The sequence below is a fragment of the Styela clava genome, chromosome 2 (assembly GCF_964204865.1).
Source record: "Styela clava chromosome 2, kaStyClav1.hap1.2, whole genome shotgun sequence".
NCBI lineage: Eukaryota > Metazoa > Chordata > Ascidiacea > Stolidobranchia > Styelidae > Styela > Styela clava.
The window spans coordinates 19,725,765-19,748,875 of NC_135251.1; the positions used below are offsets into that span (position 1 = coordinate 19,725,765).

The following is a 23,111-nucleotide window of genomic DNA, read 5'->3' on the forward strand; positions in this document are numbered from 1 at the left end:
TCTGATCATTTTATTACTATTCAGAGTGTGCATAGTGCAGAGGACCTTTTGAAGTCATTACCGGTTAGTGTAGCGAATATTTATACGACTTAAAATGGAGAAGTATCCAGCAACTGAACCAATCAAAAGAGGAAGAGTGGTGACTGAATTCAAGATTGCAACAGTTGCCGATTTGGACAAGTTCGCAACAGGTGCGGTTTTAGATTTGGGCAATATTTCTTGCTACTAAAGGCAAGTTTATATATATACACATAAGCAGCCTTATAGACATTCATGTATACTATGTATACTTATGTATACTGGTCTAAACAGTCACAAAATCATCCGTGACATTGAGTGTTAGAATCGCTCAAATATTACCAAGTCGGTTTTGAGCATGTACCCATTGCTGATCAAGATTGCTCTTTTCACGATAGTCTATATATTATATATTATTGTTGAGTTAATATTATGCTCATTTGATTTGATTTTTTTTAGAAAAAAAAAAATGAAATGTCTGAATATCATGGTTGTAAATATGCTCATCATCTATGCGTATATTCTGCTTATCAGAATGGCATCTAGATTGTGTATATTCATTCGACTTGCTTTGAGAAAATATCGACAGCAGAGGCGTTTCATTTAGTCAATGTTTTTATTCGATCTCACAAAAACTTTTCTTTGTGTCAGTTCCACTTTATGACTCTACGCTCGACTCGATGACAATACGTTCACTGCTTATTCATATTCAGTCATGTGTAACATCTAATTACATATACGAAGTAAAAACGAAAAGTCCAAATAACAGTGTTTGGAGATGATGACCAGTGTAAACCTCCGTCTATTTCAGCGATTCTTAATCTCTTTACGACAATACGTACGGGGACATCACTCAATATAGTTACGTTCACGTCAATTAAGTCTCTAACTTTAAAGTTATAAAAATGCTCATCGCACATTTGTGAAATACATATTTGTACAGACATTAATTTGTAGCACCAAGTGGAATTGTTTGAACAATAAAGTTTCCATGTTTCATTTGTCTAAAATAGAGATTTGATGAAAGGAATTTTATGTTCAATCCAAAATCGTGGGATCCGACGAAGAAAATTTCAACACAACAAAAAGAAACATATTAAATACATATATATATATATGTATATTTTGTTCAATAATAAATAAACTCTGTACATATTTTTAGATAAGGATGAAGAAGGTGAAACTGTGTGGAAAAGTTTTCTCGCGAAAGGATCCTTGATTTACGATGAAATTAACAGGAAAGTATCGGTAGATCTGCCCGAAAATTCCGGCATTACGGTGACATCAGAGTTTTCAAGAGGGTGAGATTTTTATCAGTAATTTTGTTTGTATATATCGGCGTTTTATCGTCAAAACTAAGTGATGACTACAGTCTATCCTGACTGACAAAATTTCATGTAAAACAGGAAGTTTTGAGTTGCAGTTTTGTACTGAATAGATTATATCAATCTGATACAAGCAAATTGATGATTGAATACGATCAAGAAGACGAGTGTATTAGTTAGAGGATTTTCCATGAAAATAATGCTTGGGGACATTTAATCCAGAAGTAAGCAATACTACATAAATAATTTTAATTACTATTGAATTAAATAAGTATTTAATTATCGTTTTCTTAACAAATAGGCAATTTATTGCAAATTGTCCATCACAACTACAAGTATTTAAAACTACGACAAAGTTAGACACAACTGCTCCTAAAACTTCACGCTTGAATCAGTTAAATACCTAAATTTTAATTCTAAACACATATACATTCTTAACAAAACTGATTAGAAATAAATCCAGAAAGCACTTATTTTATTTTCCTCACTTTATTTCCACAGTGGAAGAGGAATGGAATTATCGGCGTTGATTTATTACAAAGATAAATTGTACTCTGTTGACGACAAAACTGGAATTGTATTTGAAATTGGAGAAGGAAAAGCGATTCCGAGAGTCATTCTTTCTGATGGAGATGGAAATCAGGCCAAGGGTAACATATGACTAAATAGTTCAAATTCTTTTTTATCATTCGTTCATTTGTGTTTTAATGTATTTCTAAGGTTTTAAAGGCGAATGGTTGACAATTAAAGATGGGATGCTTTATGTCGGCGGTCATGGTCGAGAATTTGTCCGTAATGATGGATCTATACTTATTATATGTGGATTAAGATAGTTGACGACAAAGTAAGTTGAACATGTTTATTGCATATTTTGTTTTATTTTCACTGTACTCCTTTTCAACATCTTGAACTGTAGATTGTTCCATGTTCGCTTGCTCTCATTATTGATGTGTCGCCCACATTAGTAGACTTCATTCATTCATTATTCAAGTAAATTAGAAAGAAAATTAACAGTTTTATTGTACTATGTCAATGCTGTTTGATTTTGTTACGAGCCTCACCTGCCGGGCAGACTTTTTGAATTAGTCCAGTCTTTGTGTCCCTATTCCAATAGGTATACACAGCCTATCTAGGTACGGTATATATATATATATGTATTTTTTCCAATTGAGTACATATTTAATGGATACACTAACTACAACTTACAAATATTAATCTGTATGGTACCGGTAATTCAGAATACGTACCAGACTACTCTCACTCCGCCTTACTTACCTTCCGACCAAAGTTATCCTCTGTGACGTTTGTCGCCTCCATAGTAACCACTTGCACTAGTGCACGAGGAACCCTTGTGCGGTTCATTTTTTTGCAATCATTATTCGTACTACATGCCGGATATTAAATGTACTATCTTATACCTTTTATTTATATAAAGTGTGATCAATATTTGTACTGCACGAAATGCATTCATTGCGAAGTGCTTATAATATATATCTACATTATATATAAAAAAAGGTAAACTGAATCATTCGACAAGAGATTGTAGTTGGGTCACACTTCAATTCATTGTAATGTCGTGTCCTCCGCAGTCCCAATTCGATAATATTCCATATCATGCTTTATTGTCTGTATTTGAAAATATGTCAACTCCCGGTTAACTCTCCATTTACGTGTTAATGCCTTTTTTCTAAAAAAAATTATGAATGAGTAACAACTAAACCCATGTATCCATTTATTTGCAAATGAGAGCAATACCATGTTTTGCGTTACGTTTCAGGGTGCAGTTCAACATGTGAACTGGTGTGACAATTATAATGCTCTTCGTCAAGCAGCTGGATGCCCGTTCCCCGGTGAGTATTACTAGAAATTTTTATGTATGTATAATATACTCTAACATAGAAGTAATAGAAATCAAGTTTGATTTGGGGTTGATCATTACACTGACCGAAAAATTTGAGCGCATAAGCTATAATAGAATATTATCATGTATCCAAAACAAAGAATCGTCAATACCATTAGTTTTCAACCTTATTGGTGGAACGGAAACCCAATGGAACATTCCAGAGACTGGTCGAAACTTTCGAGGCTGTGAGATAATTGTATACAGTATAAAAAAACATACAAGAGCTAATCTAATACTGCCAAAATAAAATGATATTTAAAGTGTAGCAAGTTTAACAACAGTGGCGAACCAAATAGATACTTCGCTATATTTCAACAATATACATATAATAATATAGACTCTCGTATTTGAATGGTAACTGGACTGAACGTCTGGACTGCACTGGCGCAACCCTAGATTGCCGCGGAACCTGGTTGAAAACCATTCGTTCGTACCATCAAAAAAAATCTCTTATGTAATATGGATTGTGGCATCATGATTTACTGTTTTTCTAAGACTTTGCGTTTTAGTAAATTAATGTTTGAGGGGGAGACTCGTTTCCACATGCGGTTGTCCCATTTCCTCATTCCAAATCCAATATCATTACTTAAATAAATTTAGGCAACCAATTGAGACTAGGATTGTTCTTTGAAATATTTTTACGTCAAATATTTAATTAAAACATTATGTGAAATCCATACAGAAAATGCCTCGACATACTTGCTCGTTTTTCTTTTAATTTTAATATAATTACGCAATAGTGAGTAAATGAGAAAAATTAAAAATTTGAGCAAATATTGTTTAATTGCCGATTCAATAATTCCATTATTGTGCAATTTTTGTTTCGTGAAGGCCACGCCCTTCATTCAAGTATTACGTACAGTCAATAACTCCAACAATTATAAATATATTGGCAGCTTAAATATAAATCGACCCTTTTCTCTAGGCTATCTGATTCATGAAGCTGCAGTATGGAGTTGGATACATAAGAGGTGGTTTTTCTTGCCTCGGAAGGTTAGCAAGGATCCTTACGATTATCAATTAGACGAAAAAAGAGCCGGAAATATTCTTCTGAGTTGTACAGACAGATTTGATGATATTAAGGTCGTACAGATTGGTAAGATTTGGGTTTGACATTGCGCAAATTCTTTCCCAGTGTCATTGTCGCATGACATACATATTCAATGTTAAAAGATTTTGATTTTTCGTTTTTTGTAATCAAATTTCGATGGTTCGTAAAAGATTATCACATATCACATGGTTATTCATATCAAAACATGTGTAAAAATACAATATACAATGTTTCTATCAGAAAATAAAATTCACTAAATCTAAATTGGAAGATTTTCATTAATTCAGGTGTACGTTTCATTTTTGCATGTGTAGGACAAGTTAACTGCACTCGAGGATATTCTTCATTCAAGTTCATACCTGGAACAGATGATAAAGTGATTGTTGCTGTTAAGTCAGAAGAAGTTGGAAACAAGCAAAAATCGTTTATTTCTGCGTTTACTATTGAAGGAGAAATTCTGCTCGAAGATCAAGAATTTGCTGATAAGAAATACGAGGGAATTGAGTTTATATGATATCCTTTTGTGATATTTGTGTGCCTGTCAGTTACACCTATAAATCAGTGATCTAATAAGCCATCAATGGATCTAATGAATACAAATTTCTACAACATTTATTGCTATGTGCATACTGAAAGTTGAAGAGTTAGTTATGTTGTATTGAATTCATCAAAAATGAATAAATATTAACATCGATCAAACAAAAACAATAAAATGAGTTAGAGAAATGATGATGATGATATTTGTGCAGGATCAGTGCGCGCTAGATGTGATTTACTTATCGTCCCACTGATGATCAAATAAGCCCAGCACGCTTTTATATTAAAGGACCGTGAACTTGTGTTGGAAAAAACTTTATTCCGTACGCAGCTCACAAGGTGTAGTTCAATTTAAAAATAGCTACAAAGTGTAGCTTAAATACAACTAGTTCTATTAGCCTAGAGTTATTGTTCGTTTTAGTGATAAATGGACTGTCATACGTATAGAATATAAGTAAAACAGTAAGTAACATGTCCAGACGTTAAATTATACTTTTTTATAAAACTTATACGGCCCTAACCTAATAAACACATGATGTCGTAAAACACGATCAAAATCTAGTCCGCAGCAACTTAATTTGGAAATAATAATCTAAAAACTTTATTTTGTATTAAATGTGAGTTTATAAATCAATTTAAGTTCATCGTTAAAACATTTAAGAATCATTGAATTCTACCTCAGCAGTTCATTGTGCTCCGATTTTCAGGCTCCGAATTGGATGAAAATGAGTACACGGAACTTAAGCACCAATATTACATAACGTTAGGGATGACGCCCAAATATTATTCAATTGACTGGAACTTGACGAATCGAATAAAATACACACTGAACACCAAAGAAAGATAGTTTGAAGTAGGATATTCAGGATATAGCCTATATATAGTTCCAATAGTCGTTTGCTTACCATCCTTGCATTGAGGACTTATTGGGCTTTCATATATACCTTTGCAATAAATCGTGTTTGGAATAGGGTCGAACCTGGCCATATCTGAAGGAATTGAGCCAATAAGACTTCATTCGTCATTGATCCGTTGGCGCTCCTGAAGTATGCGTACCAAGATTGCGGACACCGGAACTTAGTATTTGTACCAGGTTGGGGTTAGGCCATAATTTTAGGTACAAATACTACAGGAGTCACTTGGCTAGTCTTCGAACTTATATTAGAACTAAAATAAGGAAAATTGGAATACAATTATAGCCTAACCCTAACCTGGTACACATACTACGTTCCGGTGTCCGCCATCTTGGTACGCATACTTCAGGAGTACCAATTTGTTTCGTTTCTGCAATGGAGTTATTTACAATCAGTGATCGTTGTGGTTTCTGCCAAAAAATATGGAAACGTCGTAATTTTTTGAATGGTTGTTTTTGAGTTTAGTGTAAGATTCCATTTCTTTGTAAGATTGATAAGATTCAATGTATCGAATATCAAAAACAATGGAGCAATTCGCGTATTCCATTTGTCCTGAAATTATCAACATCGTAGTAACTTTGCAGTGAATTCACGTGTCTGTTATATGTTATGAAAGGGACAGTGGCTTGATTGCAAGTTTTATTATTATATATATCCTGTTTTTGTGTACGCACTATGGACTTTTGGAACTTTGTGTTCAATTATGTCGTACTAAAATGCCAACGTAGCCCTCGGAAATACAGATCGTATATATTTTGATACATGACCAAAATAAGTAAGTCAGTCAAGTGAATTATAATATTTGAATATTTTTATTTATGCCCTAATCTCGCCTAAAGTTTAGCAAAGTAGTGGTGCTAATAAAATATAGGACCGATAAAAATAAACGGTACAGACTGTACAAAAAACAATTTGAATAGTTTTAGTAGTGAATAGTAGTAAACAGTTTAATTAATTGGGGGTACCCATCAATAGAGATGCCCGGAATTGCTTGCTTTGTTTAATTGCCAAGGGTAGCCTATCGAATATCTTGAATGTGTTCATAGCAGTATAGTGTATTGATCATAAATCCAGATAAAAGATGGAGAAGGATCCAGCAACGGAACCGATTAAAAAAGGAGAAGTATTGAGAGAAATCAAGATTGGAACAACTGCCGATCTGGACAAATTTGCGACAAGTGAGATTGAGTATGACACCTAAAAATTAATTGGGCAGGAAAAATAATGCATCAAGTGCATCATTATTAATTCTCTAATGTGATCAATCAGCGACGAACGAAAAAAATGATAGTGCAACACATTTGATCATAAATGAGGAAATTGTTTTATTGCGGGGTCATCTGCATTCACTCAGAATTTTAGAATATTTTTTAAAGAATGAAAAGCGAGTACCAAGAAAATTCACAAGCGGACAGGGTAATAGTCAAATATTAGCTCATGCAATGTTGTCATGTAAGTCAAGCAATACCTGGTGATACCGTTCAACTCAAGCAAGAGGAGCAGCGTCGAATATTTTCACAAAGTATCGATTCAAATGGCTTATTTGGGCAAATCCTTCCGATTAGATAAAAAATGTCCGATGCAAATATGATTCCTTTGCGATTATAATGTTTGCAAAGGCTGATTGTGTCGAGTGAAAACGACCTAGGTGAAATTGTTTGGAAGAGTTTCTTGGCTACAGGATCATTGGTATACGACGAAATTAACATAAAAGTCTCAGTTGATATGCATAAAAATTCTGGCATAACGTTGACATCGGGTATATTATCAGGTAAGATTTTTTATTGGAATGCTAAATGTTATAGAAAAAATATAAATATGCTACAACAATATTTTTATTATACCGGAAAATCTAGAAATCATGACAGGGAATAGAATTTTATTACATAGATATAGTTGAACACGATTTGTAGTTATTTTTTTTAACTTGGATTGTACTATTGGACACGAAATGCACATGGGGTAGTGGATATTATATTTATTTTTCATGTTCTTGTTCTTTTTCTTGTTGTTATGAAAAATTGCTCATTACCATTGCTTTGAAATTATCAGTGGTTAAAGATTGTATTTTTCGCTCGATGGCTATTACTTTTATTTAATTTAAAGATTTCTGTGGGCTTTATGGTATTCGTTTTTAGTGTGCGATGACCTCATTAGAATTAAAAATTGTGCACCTTGTGGCGGTTTCGCGTTAGCGTCCACCATCGTTGCGTGCTGGTGATCACTCGAAGTCCAGAAAACGACTTCGTTTTGTCCATCGTGTACATATATTTGAGCGTCCCTCTCTTGTTTTATCATAGATAGATATAATTTTGTAATATTAAAATTTTGAAAAAAAATAAAAAGATTAAGTAACACCGCTGAAAGCAAAAAAAAAGCATTCATTTGTATATATCCATGCACACAGAGGCAGAGAAATGGAATTGTCAGCTTTGCTCTACTACAATAATAAAATGTTTTCTGTTGACGATAAAACTGGAATAGCGTTCGGAACAAAGGAAGGCAAAGCTATTCCCAGATCTATTTTATAAGATGGCGATGGGAATCAAGTTAATGGTAACATAACACTTTATCGATAGGTGTGTGCATGGATTCATTGTTTTGGGTAATTTAATATTGCATTCCAAGCATTCCGCCTCTATTAATCAATTTTGCACTTTTTAGGTACCTCAAAATTTCTTTTCTATTCTTTTTTCATCCTTTTGCCTTTCTTTTTTCATATTAATATATATTTGAAATTTTTTTATTTTATTTTCTCGTTGATTGTCATCATCATCAACATATTCATCAGAGGAATTCGTTTATAGTATTCAAAGGCGAATGAATGACGGTTAAAAACGGAAAGATGTACGTAGGTGGTCATGGTCGTGAGGTTGCCGGACAAGATGGAACCATACGAGATAAAAATTATATGTGGGTCAAAATTATCAATGAAGACGTAAGTAACTACTAAACATCCATCACAAACTGAAGTGTAACAATAGCTCATTACTGATAACCACGATCACGCTTCCGTATTCCATTTTTCAAGTTATCGAATACTGTCAACTCTTTCAGAGTTGCCAACTTGTATGTGAAACTTTTTTTCCAGATTCACATCTATTTCAGAATTTTCGTATATGATTTAGTTGTTTATATATCGTCACGCTAATAACCGAATTGCGTTGCGCACCTGTCTGGTAACTCAGATTTTATTTTAAGAATTCCAAAACCCATAAAAATGGAGATTTAGTATGACATGCACATTTGTGCAATTGTTTCGTCATAATGAATTATCATTGTTACAGCAGGACTATTGTGTCGTCACAAAAGCAAAATAGCTTCGACGAAGTATTTTCGAGTTTTTGCATCTCGGATTCTACCTTAGCGCGTATTAATTTGAATTTTTACTACAGTACGTGCACTTGCGATATTCACCGTCCGAGTCAAATTCACCTTGGTTGGCTTTTATATTGAGTGCATTGCTGTTTAATTCTTTTTATTTAATCTTATTCTTATTTCGGTGGGTGTGCAGAACGTGTTATATTGATGAAATATATATATTTAAACATAAAAAATAAAGTAATATTTTGCGGATTAGACATTGTAGATAATGAGAATTACATTCGGTTTTGGAATGTTTAGTTTTCAGGACTGGTGCATATAGTAAAGTTGCAAAATTGCGCATGTTCCCAAGTCATAGACACATTTCTGCCTAAGTCACAGTGCGCCATTATGACGTCACTTAACTGCGTTACTCAAATTAACTTAAATCCGGCTACAATCAAAAAATTGAACCATGGCAAATTATTGACTCTCCATGGCATAACAATATCATTAGGAAGTTTTTTACGTTTTTCTCAAAACTGCTAAAAATGACTTACGCAATTCGATTATTAGCGTGACAATATGCTTCGTTATGCTCAATAATTTAGAACTATTAACTTTTAACTATTGGATTAATTTATGAACTTGAACTTTACATTAATGAAATCAGGAGAATAACAGTCATAGTCCCCAGATTTAATCTGATATACCACCACATATCCGACTATGAAAGTTTAAACATTCCTAAGTTCGGATTATTTGGTTTTGGTCATGATTAATAAAAGAGCAAGGATCTTTATGTCACGAGGATTTTACTCTCTCACCTTCAAATACAGGTGAAAGTACAGTAAAATATTGAGTTGAATAATAAGAACTGCAATACGATAGGAATATGATAAGAAGTTGATGGTACTGAATTAATTCGACAATTACAGAATCTATAAAACATTTAACAGATAGACAGTTAAAAAATTGTAATAATTGTTTTCCAGAGGTTACGACTTCATCCTGGCATTTGATATGTTAAATAAAATGACTATTTACTGTCGTTAAGGAACGTTAGTTGCCAATCACGATTGGTGCCGCATTATAAAGACATTGTAATCATATCACCTCTGCACAGCAGAAAACATCTCATTTATGTACATAGCACTTCAGACAAACCTCCTGATTGGCGGTCGATGCATATTTGCCAAAAATTCGAAAAGTGGCATCTTGTCTATAGGCATACGAATGACCCCGCGTCTACGTTCTTAGTGGACTCTCCTCAGCTCGTACATACGCCAAAGAATCCTCGAAACATTCATTTTTGTGTTTTCAATTTCATGTGATGTTGCTATAATCTACACCATATTCATTTTTTGGTTCTTCATACCCAAAATTGGGCGCTCCCGTGGGATGTGCACCAGGATGGCAAACACCTGAACACAGTATGTGTACCCGGTTAGGGTTAGGCCATAATTTTATTCCAATTTTCCTTATTTTAGTTCTATTACGAGTTCGGGAACTAGCCAAGTGACTCACGTAATATTTGTACCTGAAATTATAGCCTAACCCTAACCGGTGTCCGCCATCTTTTTTTCACATACTACGGGAGTACCCAAAATTGTTCAGTTCGGCGAAAAAAAAAATAAAAGAAGAGTAATTATGAAATGCAAGAAATTCAATGAGGGTACTGGGAAAATGGAACACAATTGACACAGTCCAATCAAGTAGAAACTCTCACCAAACCCTAAAGAACCCCCAAAACTCATACAACCCCAAATCAGAGGAAATTAAAAAATCTAAAGATCGTTTATTTCTGCCTCCACTACAGAAATTGTTCCCAATGAACAAGAATTTTCAAACGAGAGATATTGGAGATATTTAAAATTCGATATATATGTCTAAGTGAAGTAGGCTAATCGTATGTGCCTCGGTCTGCTGCGTTTACAGTTGTTGTCATATACATATCTTTGTCAATTGATATCATTACAAACTGCAATGTCGTCTCTTCTGTTTTTACGAAAATTCGATATTTTCTTTACTTGACAGATTGTCATCTTAGAAAGGCTGGTTTTCGTACATTTACAAACGGTCAATTGTTTTTACCTATGGTGATGGAAATTAGGTACTAGCACTCGATTTGTTAACGTATATATGTGCGTATTGCGTAGTTAAATTTAAGGAACTAATATTGTTTTTCACTTGACTATCTGATCAAATAACAAAGACTGGTGTTTGCTTACAGTACACAATAAATAACCCTATCTCGCCATGAGAAATATCATAAATACATTAATCATTACATATTTAGAAACTAGATTTCATTGCAATTAACAGGTAGTCACGGAAGATCAGATCTGGTAATCGTACATCTTAAGCTTTTTAAGCATCAACTATATATAATAAGTGTATTGTATTTTATACTAAAATATCTCTCGTACAATTAGTTTCGTACGCGTTGTTCAAATAAAGGTTCCTGTTACTACGATGCGAACAAATAAAGGCCCCTGCCATTCACGAAGAAAAATGCGGAACTCTAGTAGATTATGAATACGCAATAACGGAACTTAAGCTTACTCAAAACAATAAGTGTATTAGGGGGCTTGAACTGATTTCCAGGATTACTTTTACGAAGATGTAGCCTCAGCGCTTGAATCAGTTTTATATAAATGGAAGTAAGAACATCGGTAAACGATATATTTGAAGTTCTTAAAAGAACCGGCGTAACGATATAAAATTCAATCGATTCAATATATATTTGTGGCATAGCGGTAGGTTATCGTAGGAATCCAATTCGTATTTGACAAGCTTGAAGTAGAACTCTTAAAGTAGAGAGTCTGCCTTGCAATTAACATAGATAACGTGAAACATCTCCTAACACCAACTGGATATATCTCGTTCTACAGATAGGCCAGACATACGGGTGTACAACCTTCAATACAGAAGGGTCAGATACAAACAACCGTAGGCCGTTCTTTTATTTAACACAGACTTTCATAGGCAAGAACATAAATTGTACTCGGGTATAGATAATCGCATCGCAAAGGGGTTGTGTAATTACTCGCAAGTATCATATTAAACTAAATTAAAAAATATGTTTTGCACACTAATTAAAATTGCCACTTCTTCGCGGACTGCACAATTTTTTCCTGTGGACCGCATTTTTGGCCCATCGGGCTAGATAATACCAATATTGTTGTAAGTTCAACTTTTTGGGCAATTACATAATTTATATGCAAAACTTGGACTTTATTTGAATGTCTCAATATATTTGAAATTTTAATATACCAGTTATAAAAATAGTGTTCATCAACTTTGTTTGTGTGCGACTGTCTGCGATGATCATATGTCACTTTGGAAATTTTTTTTGTCTAATGTCATCGCCTTTTTGTTTTAACAGATTGCACATGAAGTGGTCCAGCAGTAGCATTAAAATGTATTTGTGTAAATTCTCGACTATTCGTGTTAATCATATTATTTGATGTCATAAGATACGATGGATATACGGCAGGGCCTTATGAAAAAAGCATTTTTTCTGTACAGTGTGGCTCTTGCTTTATTGATTATGTATGCTGTACTCGATTACCAATGGGAATTGGAGTCCATTGAGAAAACTATCGGTAAGACTCAAATATTTTTTATAACTATTTTTAAATAAAAAATGTTGCTACTAGAAAAAATTGCAGTTGGACAATCTTTCCACCAATACTTTCAGAATAAATCTTATGTCTGAGCGACTATTAATCGTATATCTTTGTTGTTTCGTGGCAATGATAGGAAATAAAACTGTTCTAGTCACCAAACCCAAGTTCAGAATAATGTCGTATATTGAGTTTTTCTTCGTGCTTTTGATTAACATGTCACGTCGCTAAATTATAATACTTATTCAATAAATTTGAAGTTGTTACTTTTTTGTTGCTCAATATTCTGGAAGACTTGAAAAATATCAATCATAAATGACTAGATAAAATTGAAATTAATAAATTCTTGCATGTTTAAAGTCAAATGGTGATTTTGAATCAGGCTTGGGACTCACAGTTTTAAGTTTGGAAAGCCTTTGGAATTTTTTTATATGGCAATTTTGATTTTTTTCTAATGAAAGTTAACTTATAAGAAAACTTATTTCGAGGGTGGGGTTTTTGTGAACAAGTTCAATTTTTTTTGAAACATATAACTTTTCATCTATAGTTTGACCATCGGATCATTAATTGAATCATACTATATTCTTTCAGATGAGTTGCGATTACATCTACAAAAACTATCACGTAGACGAGATGCCAGCTTTAATTATGATAAAGACATTTATAAAGTAGGTTTTCTGAATAACATTTACATCTTCACGCAATTCAAATTATGATTTGTTTTTATTCTAAACTTCAAATCTAATACTGTACTAAAATATATTACTTGATTAAAGTAAGTGTATTTGAAATACCCATTATAAATGTACGAAAATCATTTTACAAAATTCCACGCCTTCTGTTTGTCAAAACTAATTGCACAAGTATTATTTATTGCCTATAATCTCAGATACTTGGACAGCAAGTTCACGAGGCAAAAAGATGCGATTTGCAAAGAGCTTCAATGAGATGTGAGCACAATGATTTTTTTATTTACATCAAGAGAAGAATCAATTTATCTTTTTCTGTCATAATTGGAATATTTAACTGTATTTTTATATTTTTTAATCTCACACTTTGTACGTAGTGGGGCAAGCTATTCGGAAAAAGAAAATCAAAAACCCGTTAAAAATTTGGGAAGAAGTTGCTCGTCCATCCATATTGTTGCATGCAGAGAAAATGGAAGCTTCGGATGAAAATTCAGGTGGAAATATAAATGATCCTGGTCATTATTCGTATGCTATAATTCTCACATTTTCTTGTTCATCTTTTATGTTTAATAAATGTGCCTTTCTTATGCTAGAATCAAAAGAGAGTCGCAGAATCACTGGGTGGAGACCTGTAATAGAGCAATGTTGTTCAGGAATACATCCAGTCCTTCGTAACAGAAGTAGGGTCGAAATAATGATGTCAGGAAACTACTACGTTTTCAGCCAATTGCCATTATTTCGTCATGATGGAATTAAAAGTAATACGTATTTCTATTTCCATTTAAATGAACATAATTACTTTACAAGTTTTTTTGAGATAATCTATTTAATAATTTTATTTATTACTGTGTAACTTTTGTAAACAATTTGGAATTATTATACTAAAAACGAATTAAAAAAATCATGTGATAATTTTGCGGACGTGTAATTTGCATTCAGATTCCGAAGTTTATCGACACGTTGTGGAAATGAAAGAGTACGGAGACTCAGAAGTTTTTCAACTTATGATTAACTCATTCCAATTTTCGAGCAAACCTGCAGAAGTATCTTATCAAGCAGGCGTGTTTTATTTGGATGCGGGTAGTATTCTACAAGTATCTATGACCAGTCCTTTACTCAACCAACATATTGAGAAATTTGGAGTCCGTGACAGGATGGAGTTTGGACTATATCTACTTTGAGTGAAACTATGTTTCTATCAATAGAAATGATTATATTATAGAATGCGTAATACATAATGAGCAAGAATATTAAATGAATGACAACGAATAAACAGGCCATAAATTGAGTAAAACAAGACTGAGGAAATATGAAAAACTCTTATGTTACTGTGATATGAGTGTTGTTATGAAACAAGTGCTTGACGGTTAAGTATTGTCGGACGACATTTTGATCGAGATTGTCTTTATGAATAGGTTGTCCTGTTTTCGACTACTTTACTGAAACCAAGCAAAAAGGAGGACAATATTCTATTTATCTCTTAGTTGCAACTTTTTAATCATCATTATCTAAATTTATTTTCCATAGAATACGTTGGTTTGGTGTATCTCCATAATTATATATATATATTAATTTACTTATATGGTAACATTTACTGCATACAGCTCTTATTTGTTTTATTTTTTCATTACAACTACAACAACTTTTACTTATGCCGTTTGAATGTAATAAAATCTTCTTGAATAATCTCGCAATTTTGTTTTACGTAATTTTATTACTTGTTTTATAGTAGATATTTGATGCATCAGAGCGTTTAGAACTGAGCTGATTTTGTCATAAACGCCAATGTCCATTTTTGGTATCAAGTGTTTTTACTTTTTATTTTTGCTTAGAATTTATATTTGCATATTTGAGCAGTTTTATGCCAATAGCTCGTTGCGTTGATAATATTCAAGTATTTTTGCTAAAAATGTGATTTTGATTAGGATTCGAACATCTTGCTTTTGCAACAACATTTACCACGTATCACTCATTATTCAGTGTGTGCAAATTCAAAGCAGACAAGCGCGTCATCCATGTATCATTTACTTCAATTTCTGAAATTTCCACTATGTTTCTTTTATATTTGGATGATAAACAAATTTTATTTGGAGGAAGTATATTTCATAAATTCATTTGATTTTTGAATCTTTGAAGATTCTCAGTGATTACTGATTAGTAATTTCTCGCAGTTTAATAAATGTTTTAGGCCAGCACGTTATCACTGACTGTTAAATGTTCAATGATCGTGACCATATCAACCAATTTACTTTTGTTTTAACTTTACAGAATTTGCTGCAATTTCGAGCCTTGTGCAACGGTGAAAGACGTGCAAATGTATCGCTACTTTTCAAGGCATTCTGCATGTTTACTTTGGCAAATATTTTACTAGTGGTATACTTTACGGTGGATCACCAGTGGGAGCAGAAAAAACTCGATAATGAAATAGGTATAAAATTGCAAGTCACCAACAAAATATATTCAGAGCATAATAAATTTTAATTACTTTACTAATCCCCCGTAGGTGCCATTCGACGAATGCTGCCTAATTTGAAATTTCCACATAATTATCAGACATGTAATGAAGAAGGAAGCTTGTGTTCTTTAAATCGGGTATGTCAGAAGTGTCAGAATTATCTAATTTATTTATATCAATATATATTTATATGAATTTTACGAATTTATTTTTTTTGTAGCAAATTATAAACGCAAAGAAAAGATTCGAAACTTGTAATGAGAAGCTGTCTTCGCTCAAAGGTAAACTAAAGCAATTAACGCATATTTCATCGCAGAATATAAATTCCTAAATCAAAATCACTAATATATTTAAAATACATAAGTCTTTCGACAGGTGCTGATTTAATATGATTGGAGTACGATAAACAAATCTATATTACGCCAATACCAGTGGTCTTAATAACTCTCTCAGCTTTCTTGAGACAATATCTCATTAAGGATACAAGTAAAAAAAACATTCCAATTATGCCCATTTTTTTTGGCATAAAAAACTATATATACGGTGTTACTTTGGTATGCGATCTCATTTGCGTTAGTGTGATCTCAGGTGGTTCAGTATCAAACCAAATATTACAGAGTTAGGAATAGAAACTGAATTCTCTGAGAATGTCTTTATGAGATTGAGCGCATACATCTGCTGCTGCTTTGGTCCACGATCGATATTACGTTAAAGCAAATGAGGGCATGTACCTAAGTAGTGTATGACGCGAGATCGAATGTCAAAGTGGCATCTATGAAACTTTACAGTCATGAAAAGCATCACACAAGAGAAAGAAGAGACTTTTGATATTTGGAATTCGATTCAAAGACCATTTATACAACTCGAATTGGGTGGAAATCACTCTCCTGCAAGAAAAATGGACAAAAAGCGTAAATATGAAAAATATACTGCGTATTTGATTTTATAAATTTCATGAATGAAAATGAAAATTTTATTAATTCTTGTATTTTATTTTTTATTGTTTTATTTTTCTGTGCCAGAACATTCACCATATTATTTACGAGGGTGGGAGTCAAATCAACCAGATATATGTGTGAATACCAGTCCTTATCTGGTACATGAGCAAAGAATAAAAATTAAAAAAGATGGTTATTACTACGTCTACAGTCAGGTCACGTTTGAATGTTCCAGACATAATTCAGGTGAGGTATTCACATGTGTAAAGAACTTGGGAATTAGTTAAATAATCTCTATTGTAAATTTCTTGCAATAACTCTAAGCAACAAAAATGATACTCATTTTAAACATAGGTCGTTGTTAAACTTGTATCAAGCACGAAACAGCAAAAATGCATTTTTAAGTTCTACCTAAAAATTTCTCGTATCTTTTCAACCGATATTTACTGTCGTCACGCTAAACCAAATAAAAGGAAGTCTTTCACGCATAGCAATTTTATGGGTTGCCGGATTTATTTATAAACAATATAGATTTACACAAACAATTGTTTTGTGATCTTCAACGCAATTAAATCGCTTCCGAACACTTTTCATGTTATAAATTGAATTGCGAAAAAGACATAAACATGACCTTTATTCTAAGTAAGAATATGTCCTCATAAACTTAAACAAACCAAATGACCTTTCAGGCGCCGCACAAATTCACACTCACACGGTAGAGTTACTGGAACGTAAGCCACAAATATTGATGGTCAGTGTCTATCAGCTATGTGGATATGGAGAGCAGGGAAAATCGAAAGTGTCCTATCAGGGCGGAATCTTCCATCTGACCAAACGAAATTATCTTTCTGTCAAAATTGGAAAACCAGATGCAACAAAAGTACATCATCATTATGAAGATCACAAAGCATTTTTTGGTGCATACCTAATTTAGAACTTTGTGATAACGATGTTTTATAAATTTTCACTATTAGTGCTTTGATGACAAATTTCTATGGATTATTTTAATAATTTTTCGATTTTCACATCGTATGGTTTTGTACATATTTTCAAAACAATGGCTATTTAGTCCTAGCATCTTCTGTAGAGATGCTTAATATTTTATTCAGCAGTTGAATGAATGAATGAAAACAATTTGTACAACATAAAATTAACTCAACTTTTATCTCTCGATGTACACGTGACTTCATTTGAATACCTATATCACAAATCCAGAGCAACAGAAAACAAAAAAAAACGTTTATAGATATTTCGCAAGACGACCTCGCGACATACTACTCAACTGATATTGAATTTGCATTTAGTTTGCGCTATTCTCTGCGTCTGTTACTGGATATTTATATAGTGTCAAATACGTGATGCTTATATATCTACATAGCTTAATATGAAGATGAAAATGAGGTTGCTTTTTAACAAAAAAAACATTGGAAATTCATCTTATTTAAGAACAGTTCCTTGCGGAGGACTATTCCCACTTCATTTTCTCAAAATTCGATCATTAACGTATATGAAAAAGCGTATAAATAAAATATGAAGAAAAAACATCAGGCAAATGAAACGTACTTATGTATATAAATAGAACATTGGGAAAACTGACTTATCGGAGTTTTCGTGATATAGAATAGATAAATAAAATTCTTAGATATGAAACATCTGATAAGATTTTCAAAAAAGTAAATTGATAAGATGTACCGAACACATGACATATAAGATTCCTTAGACAATATCAACAATAAATATGAACCATTTAAACTTAGCATCATGTAAACAAGATATGACTAGACACATGAAAGGATGCCAACGTATATGTCGATTTTTATAACAATAAATATGTTGTTTATTGTAACGATAAAATTTGAAGTAAACATCTGATGAATACGATGTACTTGTTTGTAACTTTTAAGAGCGAACCAAAATCATACGTCTGGCAAAATGTGTTGACAAAAGTTAGTTCATATAGCTATTTAAGCTGTTTATCTTTTACGTTAGTTTGAGTTGATTCGTTGGTTTAGATCAGGGTGGTCCAAAGTTGTCGTCTCAAGGGGCCACAAAATTATTTTTGCCCTGTTCGCGGGCCACAATAATACAAAGAATAGTTAAACAGTGCAATGCAGAATGAAGATTTTCATTGTGCATACACATTTATAAGTATATCTCACTTAACAAGCTAAAACACACAAAAGTCTTTCTATATCTTCATTCAATATTTCAAACTCTTCGTAATTTTTATCGATCATTTTCTTTTGATGAAATAACGCAAGCGTTGCGGGTTGTTTTCCTCGATCTGTGTTAAATGGATAAAAATCCAAATTATTCGCGTTCGAGTTTGCGTTGAGTTTGCCTTAATTACTATTCATAACATTAGGATTGGCAATATGGCAATAAAACCTTTTTTAATTCAAAGAGTGGTATCCATGGGTGTAAATGTTTACGGGTGCAAAATTCCATGGCTGCAGATGTCCATAGATGCGAATATCCGTGAGTGCAAATGTCCATGAGTGCAAATGTAAGCGGGTGCAATTGTACAGTAGTGTAAATGTACCCGGGTGCAAAAGTAGGTGGGTGCAAAAGTACGCGGGTGCAAGTATACGCGGGAGCTAATGTATACGGGTTCAAATGTGCCCGGGTCACAATGTTAAAGGGTGAAAATGTCCGCGGGTGCAAATGTCCGTGGGTTCAAATATCTATGGGTACAAATGTCCGTGGGTGCAAATGTACACGGGTTCAAATGTTCATGGGTGCAAATGTCGTGCAATTTCAATGTGGGTGCAAACATCTGCGTGTGCAAATGTATGGGGACAATTGTTCATAGGTTCAAATGTCCATGGGTGCATAAGTGTGCAAGTGCAATTGTCTGGATGCAAATTACGAGTGCAAATGTACGTGGGTACAAAGATAATGAAACCCAAGAAACACCCGTATAGAAATATATTGTTAGGCCATAACATTAGTATTTAGTTTTAATATATAGCCAATCTAGGCTAATATAATCCGCATTCGATTTTTAATTTTATAAAAACAATAGCAGCATTCAAGTTGGTGCAGTTTCTTTGAATGTGGGACATGTTGAGATAAGTTGTCAGGCAAAACCTTAAATTGTTTTATCAAGGCTCAAAGTGGTACTTGTTCACAGATCACATTTGCAACAAGATAGTGTAAAACTGTAAGTTGATAAGCCCAAGGTCAGTGATCTAGGTCAACACAGATTTGGTATATGTTGTTTCAATAGAAGGTAATTGTTACAGGTTGTACGTGTAGGCAGGTAGTAGTACATGATAGTACAAACATATTTATGCATTACCCAATACAAAGCAAAAATTGTGAAGAATCAAACCGAGAAAATCATGCAATTAGACAAATTTATTATTTGTCTCTATAAGTTAGCTATTAAGTCAAGTAAAGCATGTCGTATAATGTAGCGTGAGTAGTAACATACTAGTGGATATACTGTACAAATATAGATATGGAATTTGACATGGTCTTCCAAAATGCGGAACCTGATACCGAGTTTGATACAAAGAAAAACCCTATCATAAAGAACAGATAAATCCCCGCACCAAACCTTCAAAACGAGAGATACACAGGTAAGAAAGCCGCCCACGTTATGGTCTGTTGTGCACAAGTAAGTAACTATATTTAACACCCAGCAATACAAGCACATAGGTGAATGCGCGGAGTAAATGGTCGTACTTACTCAGAAAGCAAGTTATGGCTATCTTAGAATCATCATGCTCGTCAACTGTAACCATTCGACGTGTAGCAGTTGTGATCTCGGTGTCAATTTGTGCATCGTCTGTTTTAATATGTCAATACTTCATTCGCTCCGAATACATGAATCACCTACTGCAACAGTCCAAAAGTTTACGCTTTCAAATGGAATGCTTGAAAGGACCTGAGCCTGAAACGAGACATGGCTGTTGGAAAAAGTGAGTTAATTTATACTATTCGTATAAAGAATAGCAAGAGCTGAAATATGCGTTACGCAACGGAAGTTCTAGTAATATTATTAATTATGATATTTTAAATAAATTGACCAATGTTTACTTTCTATTTCGTTTTCTTTTTAAGAGAGAAATGATCACGCGGTCCGATAACTAATCGGTCTATACACTGATTTTGTCGAGTTGAAAAATAAAGGTTAACCGTGGCTTGGGCAGCCAGGCATGTCGGAATACAAATAGTGTTCACACGATTCAAAATACAACAACAAAATTTGGCTACAGTATTTAATCTCATTAAAGAATTAAAAAAATCATTAGCTTTGTAGTAACTACTTCCAAACGGTCCACTAAAAACTTGAAATCGATTGACCATCGAAAAAATCGAAATCGAGTTACGACTTTTCTTTCCCCAAAAAGTCGCCCAACAAAAGATTCATATGTCACTTTGTGTCCTACTGCAAAAGTCAGAAATGAGAATCTTTACTAGATTATTGATGGAAGCGAACTGCACGATGTGTGCACAACCAACCCCGTGCTAGAACCATTACTATAAACGAGAGATGCAATGTTTTCAGCTGTCTTTGTATATTTGTTTGAAATTTTTGTAGATATCAAATAAAGTCATCGGTTCAAAAACAAAATAACTTGACATCTGAGTGCTTACAGGATGAAAAAATAAGAAGTTTTATTAACAAGGTTAGTCGCCAATATATATATATATACCTTTTTAATTTCCATGACATATTGCATTTACGGAATATATATGATAATAGGTTGTAAACAAAATCATTGCGAACACAGATATATTTTGTTATTTTATAACAGTAAATTTATGGAGCATACGATAAAAGTAAAACATGTACAGAAACCACTTTATTTAAATGAAAAATAAATCGATTTTCCTTTTGCAGAAGATAGACAAAAGTCTTGAGAGCGAAAAGCAACACCTAGAAAATGAGGGTAAGCGTCAATAACATCAACTTTCAGTCAATTTTATATTTCTTTTTACCATCTTGATAATTTTATAGTTGGGGAAATTGGGAAGAAAAAGCTCGATAAAATAGTTGAACGTTGCTATGGTGATGACAAAAGATTCGTTGTTCACTGGATTGCACGTGACAATGCAAGTGTCGGAATGAAAGGTAGTATTGAATTTTAGTTTGCTTAATATGGAATTAAACTTCAGTGCATATTTAAATAAATTTAATTGTTTAACTCCTACTTGGTTCCCAGTAACGGAATTATCAAACGACAGATCAATATGCACTGTACCTCCCGGATACGAAGATTCATTCGTCAACGGAGCTGTGGAAATACCAAAAAAACGGTCTTTATATGATTTATGGTAAAATAACCGCAAAATGTGAAGATTCAGATGAAAAACTAGAAAGGTCAAAATTTTAAATATTATTCAACCAGGTAATTTGTTCATTCTTTACTTCTAGCTTATTTGGCAGCCACTCACAAAAAATGACGTAGAAGATGTAAATTGCTTTTTAAATATTTTATTATCGGTATTCTTTGCATATGCGGCTTACGGACACCGGGGCGTGATTATATTATCAAGAGGTTACGTTACGTTTGGGGAATATTGCAAGTTATGATTTCATTGATTTGACTCTGAATATTCACGTGGTTTGGCTTATCGGTATTTCGAACAATGGACAAACATTTTCGTCAATTTCAATCTCAGGATTTTGATACCTAACCTAGCATATAGATATAAATTCTATATTGTAGAAGCACAAACGTTTTGAACATTCACATTTCCATATGAAGAATCTAGATATTTAATATTTGACAATGAGCGGTCCTGTCAAATACACAGGGAACAGGTATAACCACAGAGGTATAAGCTTTTTAAAATCCACTGACAGGATTTATTTTGAAATTCAAATGAGGATATACCACAACAGCGAGAAAACTCTTCTGAGTGAAACACGAACAGGAGTTTGTAGGATTAAAATTTTGAAAAAAAATAAAAAGATAAAGTAACACCGCTGAAAGCGAAAAAATAGCATTCATTTGTATATATCCATGCACACAGATGCAGAGAAATGGAATTGTCAACTTTGCTCTACTACAATAATAAAATGTTTTCTGTTGACGATAAAACTGGAATAGCGTTCGGAATAAAGGAAGGCAAAGCTATTCCCAGATCTATTTTATAAGATGGCGATGGGAATCAAGTTAATGGTAACATAACACTTTATCGATAGGTGTGGGCATGGATTCATTGTTTTAGGTAATTTAATATTGCATTCCAAGCATTCCGCCTCTATTAATCAATTTTGCACTTTTTAAGTATCTCAAAATTTCTTTCATATTCTTTCATTTCATATTAATATATATTTGAAATTTTTTTATCTTTTTTATTTTATTTTCTCGTTGATTGTCATCATCATCAA

The 23,111-nt window shown here is 33.2% G+C and overlaps 4 protein-coding genes across 10 annotated transcripts; all 4 read left to right on the forward strand.

Moving 5' to 3' along the window:
* Window positions 1-4,908, forward strand: LOC120335901 (soluble calcium-activated nucleotidase 1-like). Its single transcript, XM_078120043.1, has 8 exons — window positions 1-191; window positions 1,181-1,319; window positions 1,845-1,993; window positions 2,064-2,175; window positions 2,335-2,380; window positions 3,121-3,193; window positions 4,172-4,342; window positions 4,612-4,908. The coding sequence occupies exons 1-8, from the start codon at window positions 95-97 to the stop codon at window positions 4,809-4,811; spliced, it is 987 nt and encodes a 328-aa protein (XP_077976169.1). The 5' UTR covers window positions 1-94; the 3' UTR covers window positions 4,812-4,908.
* A 3,174-nt stretch (window positions 4,909-8,082) lies between these two features.
* LOC120335914 (uncharacterized) lies at window positions 8,083-15,487 on the forward strand. 3 transcript variants are annotated; one of them, XM_078109706.1, is made up of 8 exons: window positions 8,083-8,327; window positions 8,556-8,686; window positions 12,440-12,659; window positions 13,272-13,348; window positions 13,570-13,630; window positions 13,747-13,884; window positions 13,963-14,127; window positions 14,309-15,487. In XM_078109706.1, exons 3-8 carry the CDS (start codon window positions 12,536-12,538, stop codon window positions 14,548-14,550), a joined length of 807 nt encoding a protein of 268 aa, XP_077965832.1. In that variant the 5' UTR covers window positions 8,083-8,327; window positions 8,556-8,686; window positions 12,440-12,535; the 3' UTR covers window positions 14,551-15,487. The 3 variants fall into 3 exon arrangements, with proteins under 3 accessions (XP_077965832.1, XP_077965831.1, XP_077965833.1); XM_078109705.1 differs by having other exon boundaries at window positions 8,083-8,304; XM_078109707.1 differs by having other exon boundaries at window positions 8,090-8,304; window positions 13,747-13,863; window positions 14,309-15,486.
* An 81-nt stretch (window positions 15,488-15,568) lies between these two features.
* On the forward strand, window positions 15,569-18,643 carry LOC120335913 (uncharacterized). Its single transcript, XM_078109702.1, has 6 exons — window positions 15,569-15,797; window positions 15,873-15,961; window positions 16,045-16,105; window positions 16,613-16,735; window positions 16,847-17,008; window positions 17,452-18,643. Exons 1-6 carry the CDS (start codon window positions 15,584-15,586, stop codon window positions 17,694-17,696), a joined length of 894 nt encoding a protein of 297 aa, XP_077965828.1. The 5' UTR covers window positions 15,569-15,583; the 3' UTR covers window positions 17,697-18,643.
* A 1,772-nt stretch (window positions 18,644-20,415) lies between these two features.
* On the forward strand, window positions 20,416-22,893 carry LOC120335934 (uncharacterized). Of its 5 annotated transcripts, none has more exons than XM_078109709.1 (6): window positions 20,416-20,688; window positions 21,312-21,399; window positions 21,615-21,663; window positions 21,732-21,845; window positions 21,959-22,122; window positions 22,751-22,886. In XM_078109709.1, exons 1-5 carry the CDS (start codon window positions 20,471-20,473, stop codon window positions 22,105-22,107), a joined length of 618 nt encoding a protein of 205 aa, XP_077965835.1. In that variant the 5' UTR covers window positions 20,416-20,470; the 3' UTR covers window positions 22,108-22,122; window positions 22,751-22,886. The 5 variants fall into 5 exon arrangements, 4 of the variants coding, with proteins under 4 accessions (XP_077965835.1, XP_077965836.1, XP_077965837.1 ...); XR_013470819.1 differs by having other exon boundaries at window positions 20,417-20,688; window positions 21,919-22,122; XM_078109710.1 differs by having other exon boundaries at window positions 20,417-20,688; window positions 21,919-22,893.
* Window positions 22,894-23,111: the final 218 nt, after the last annotated feature.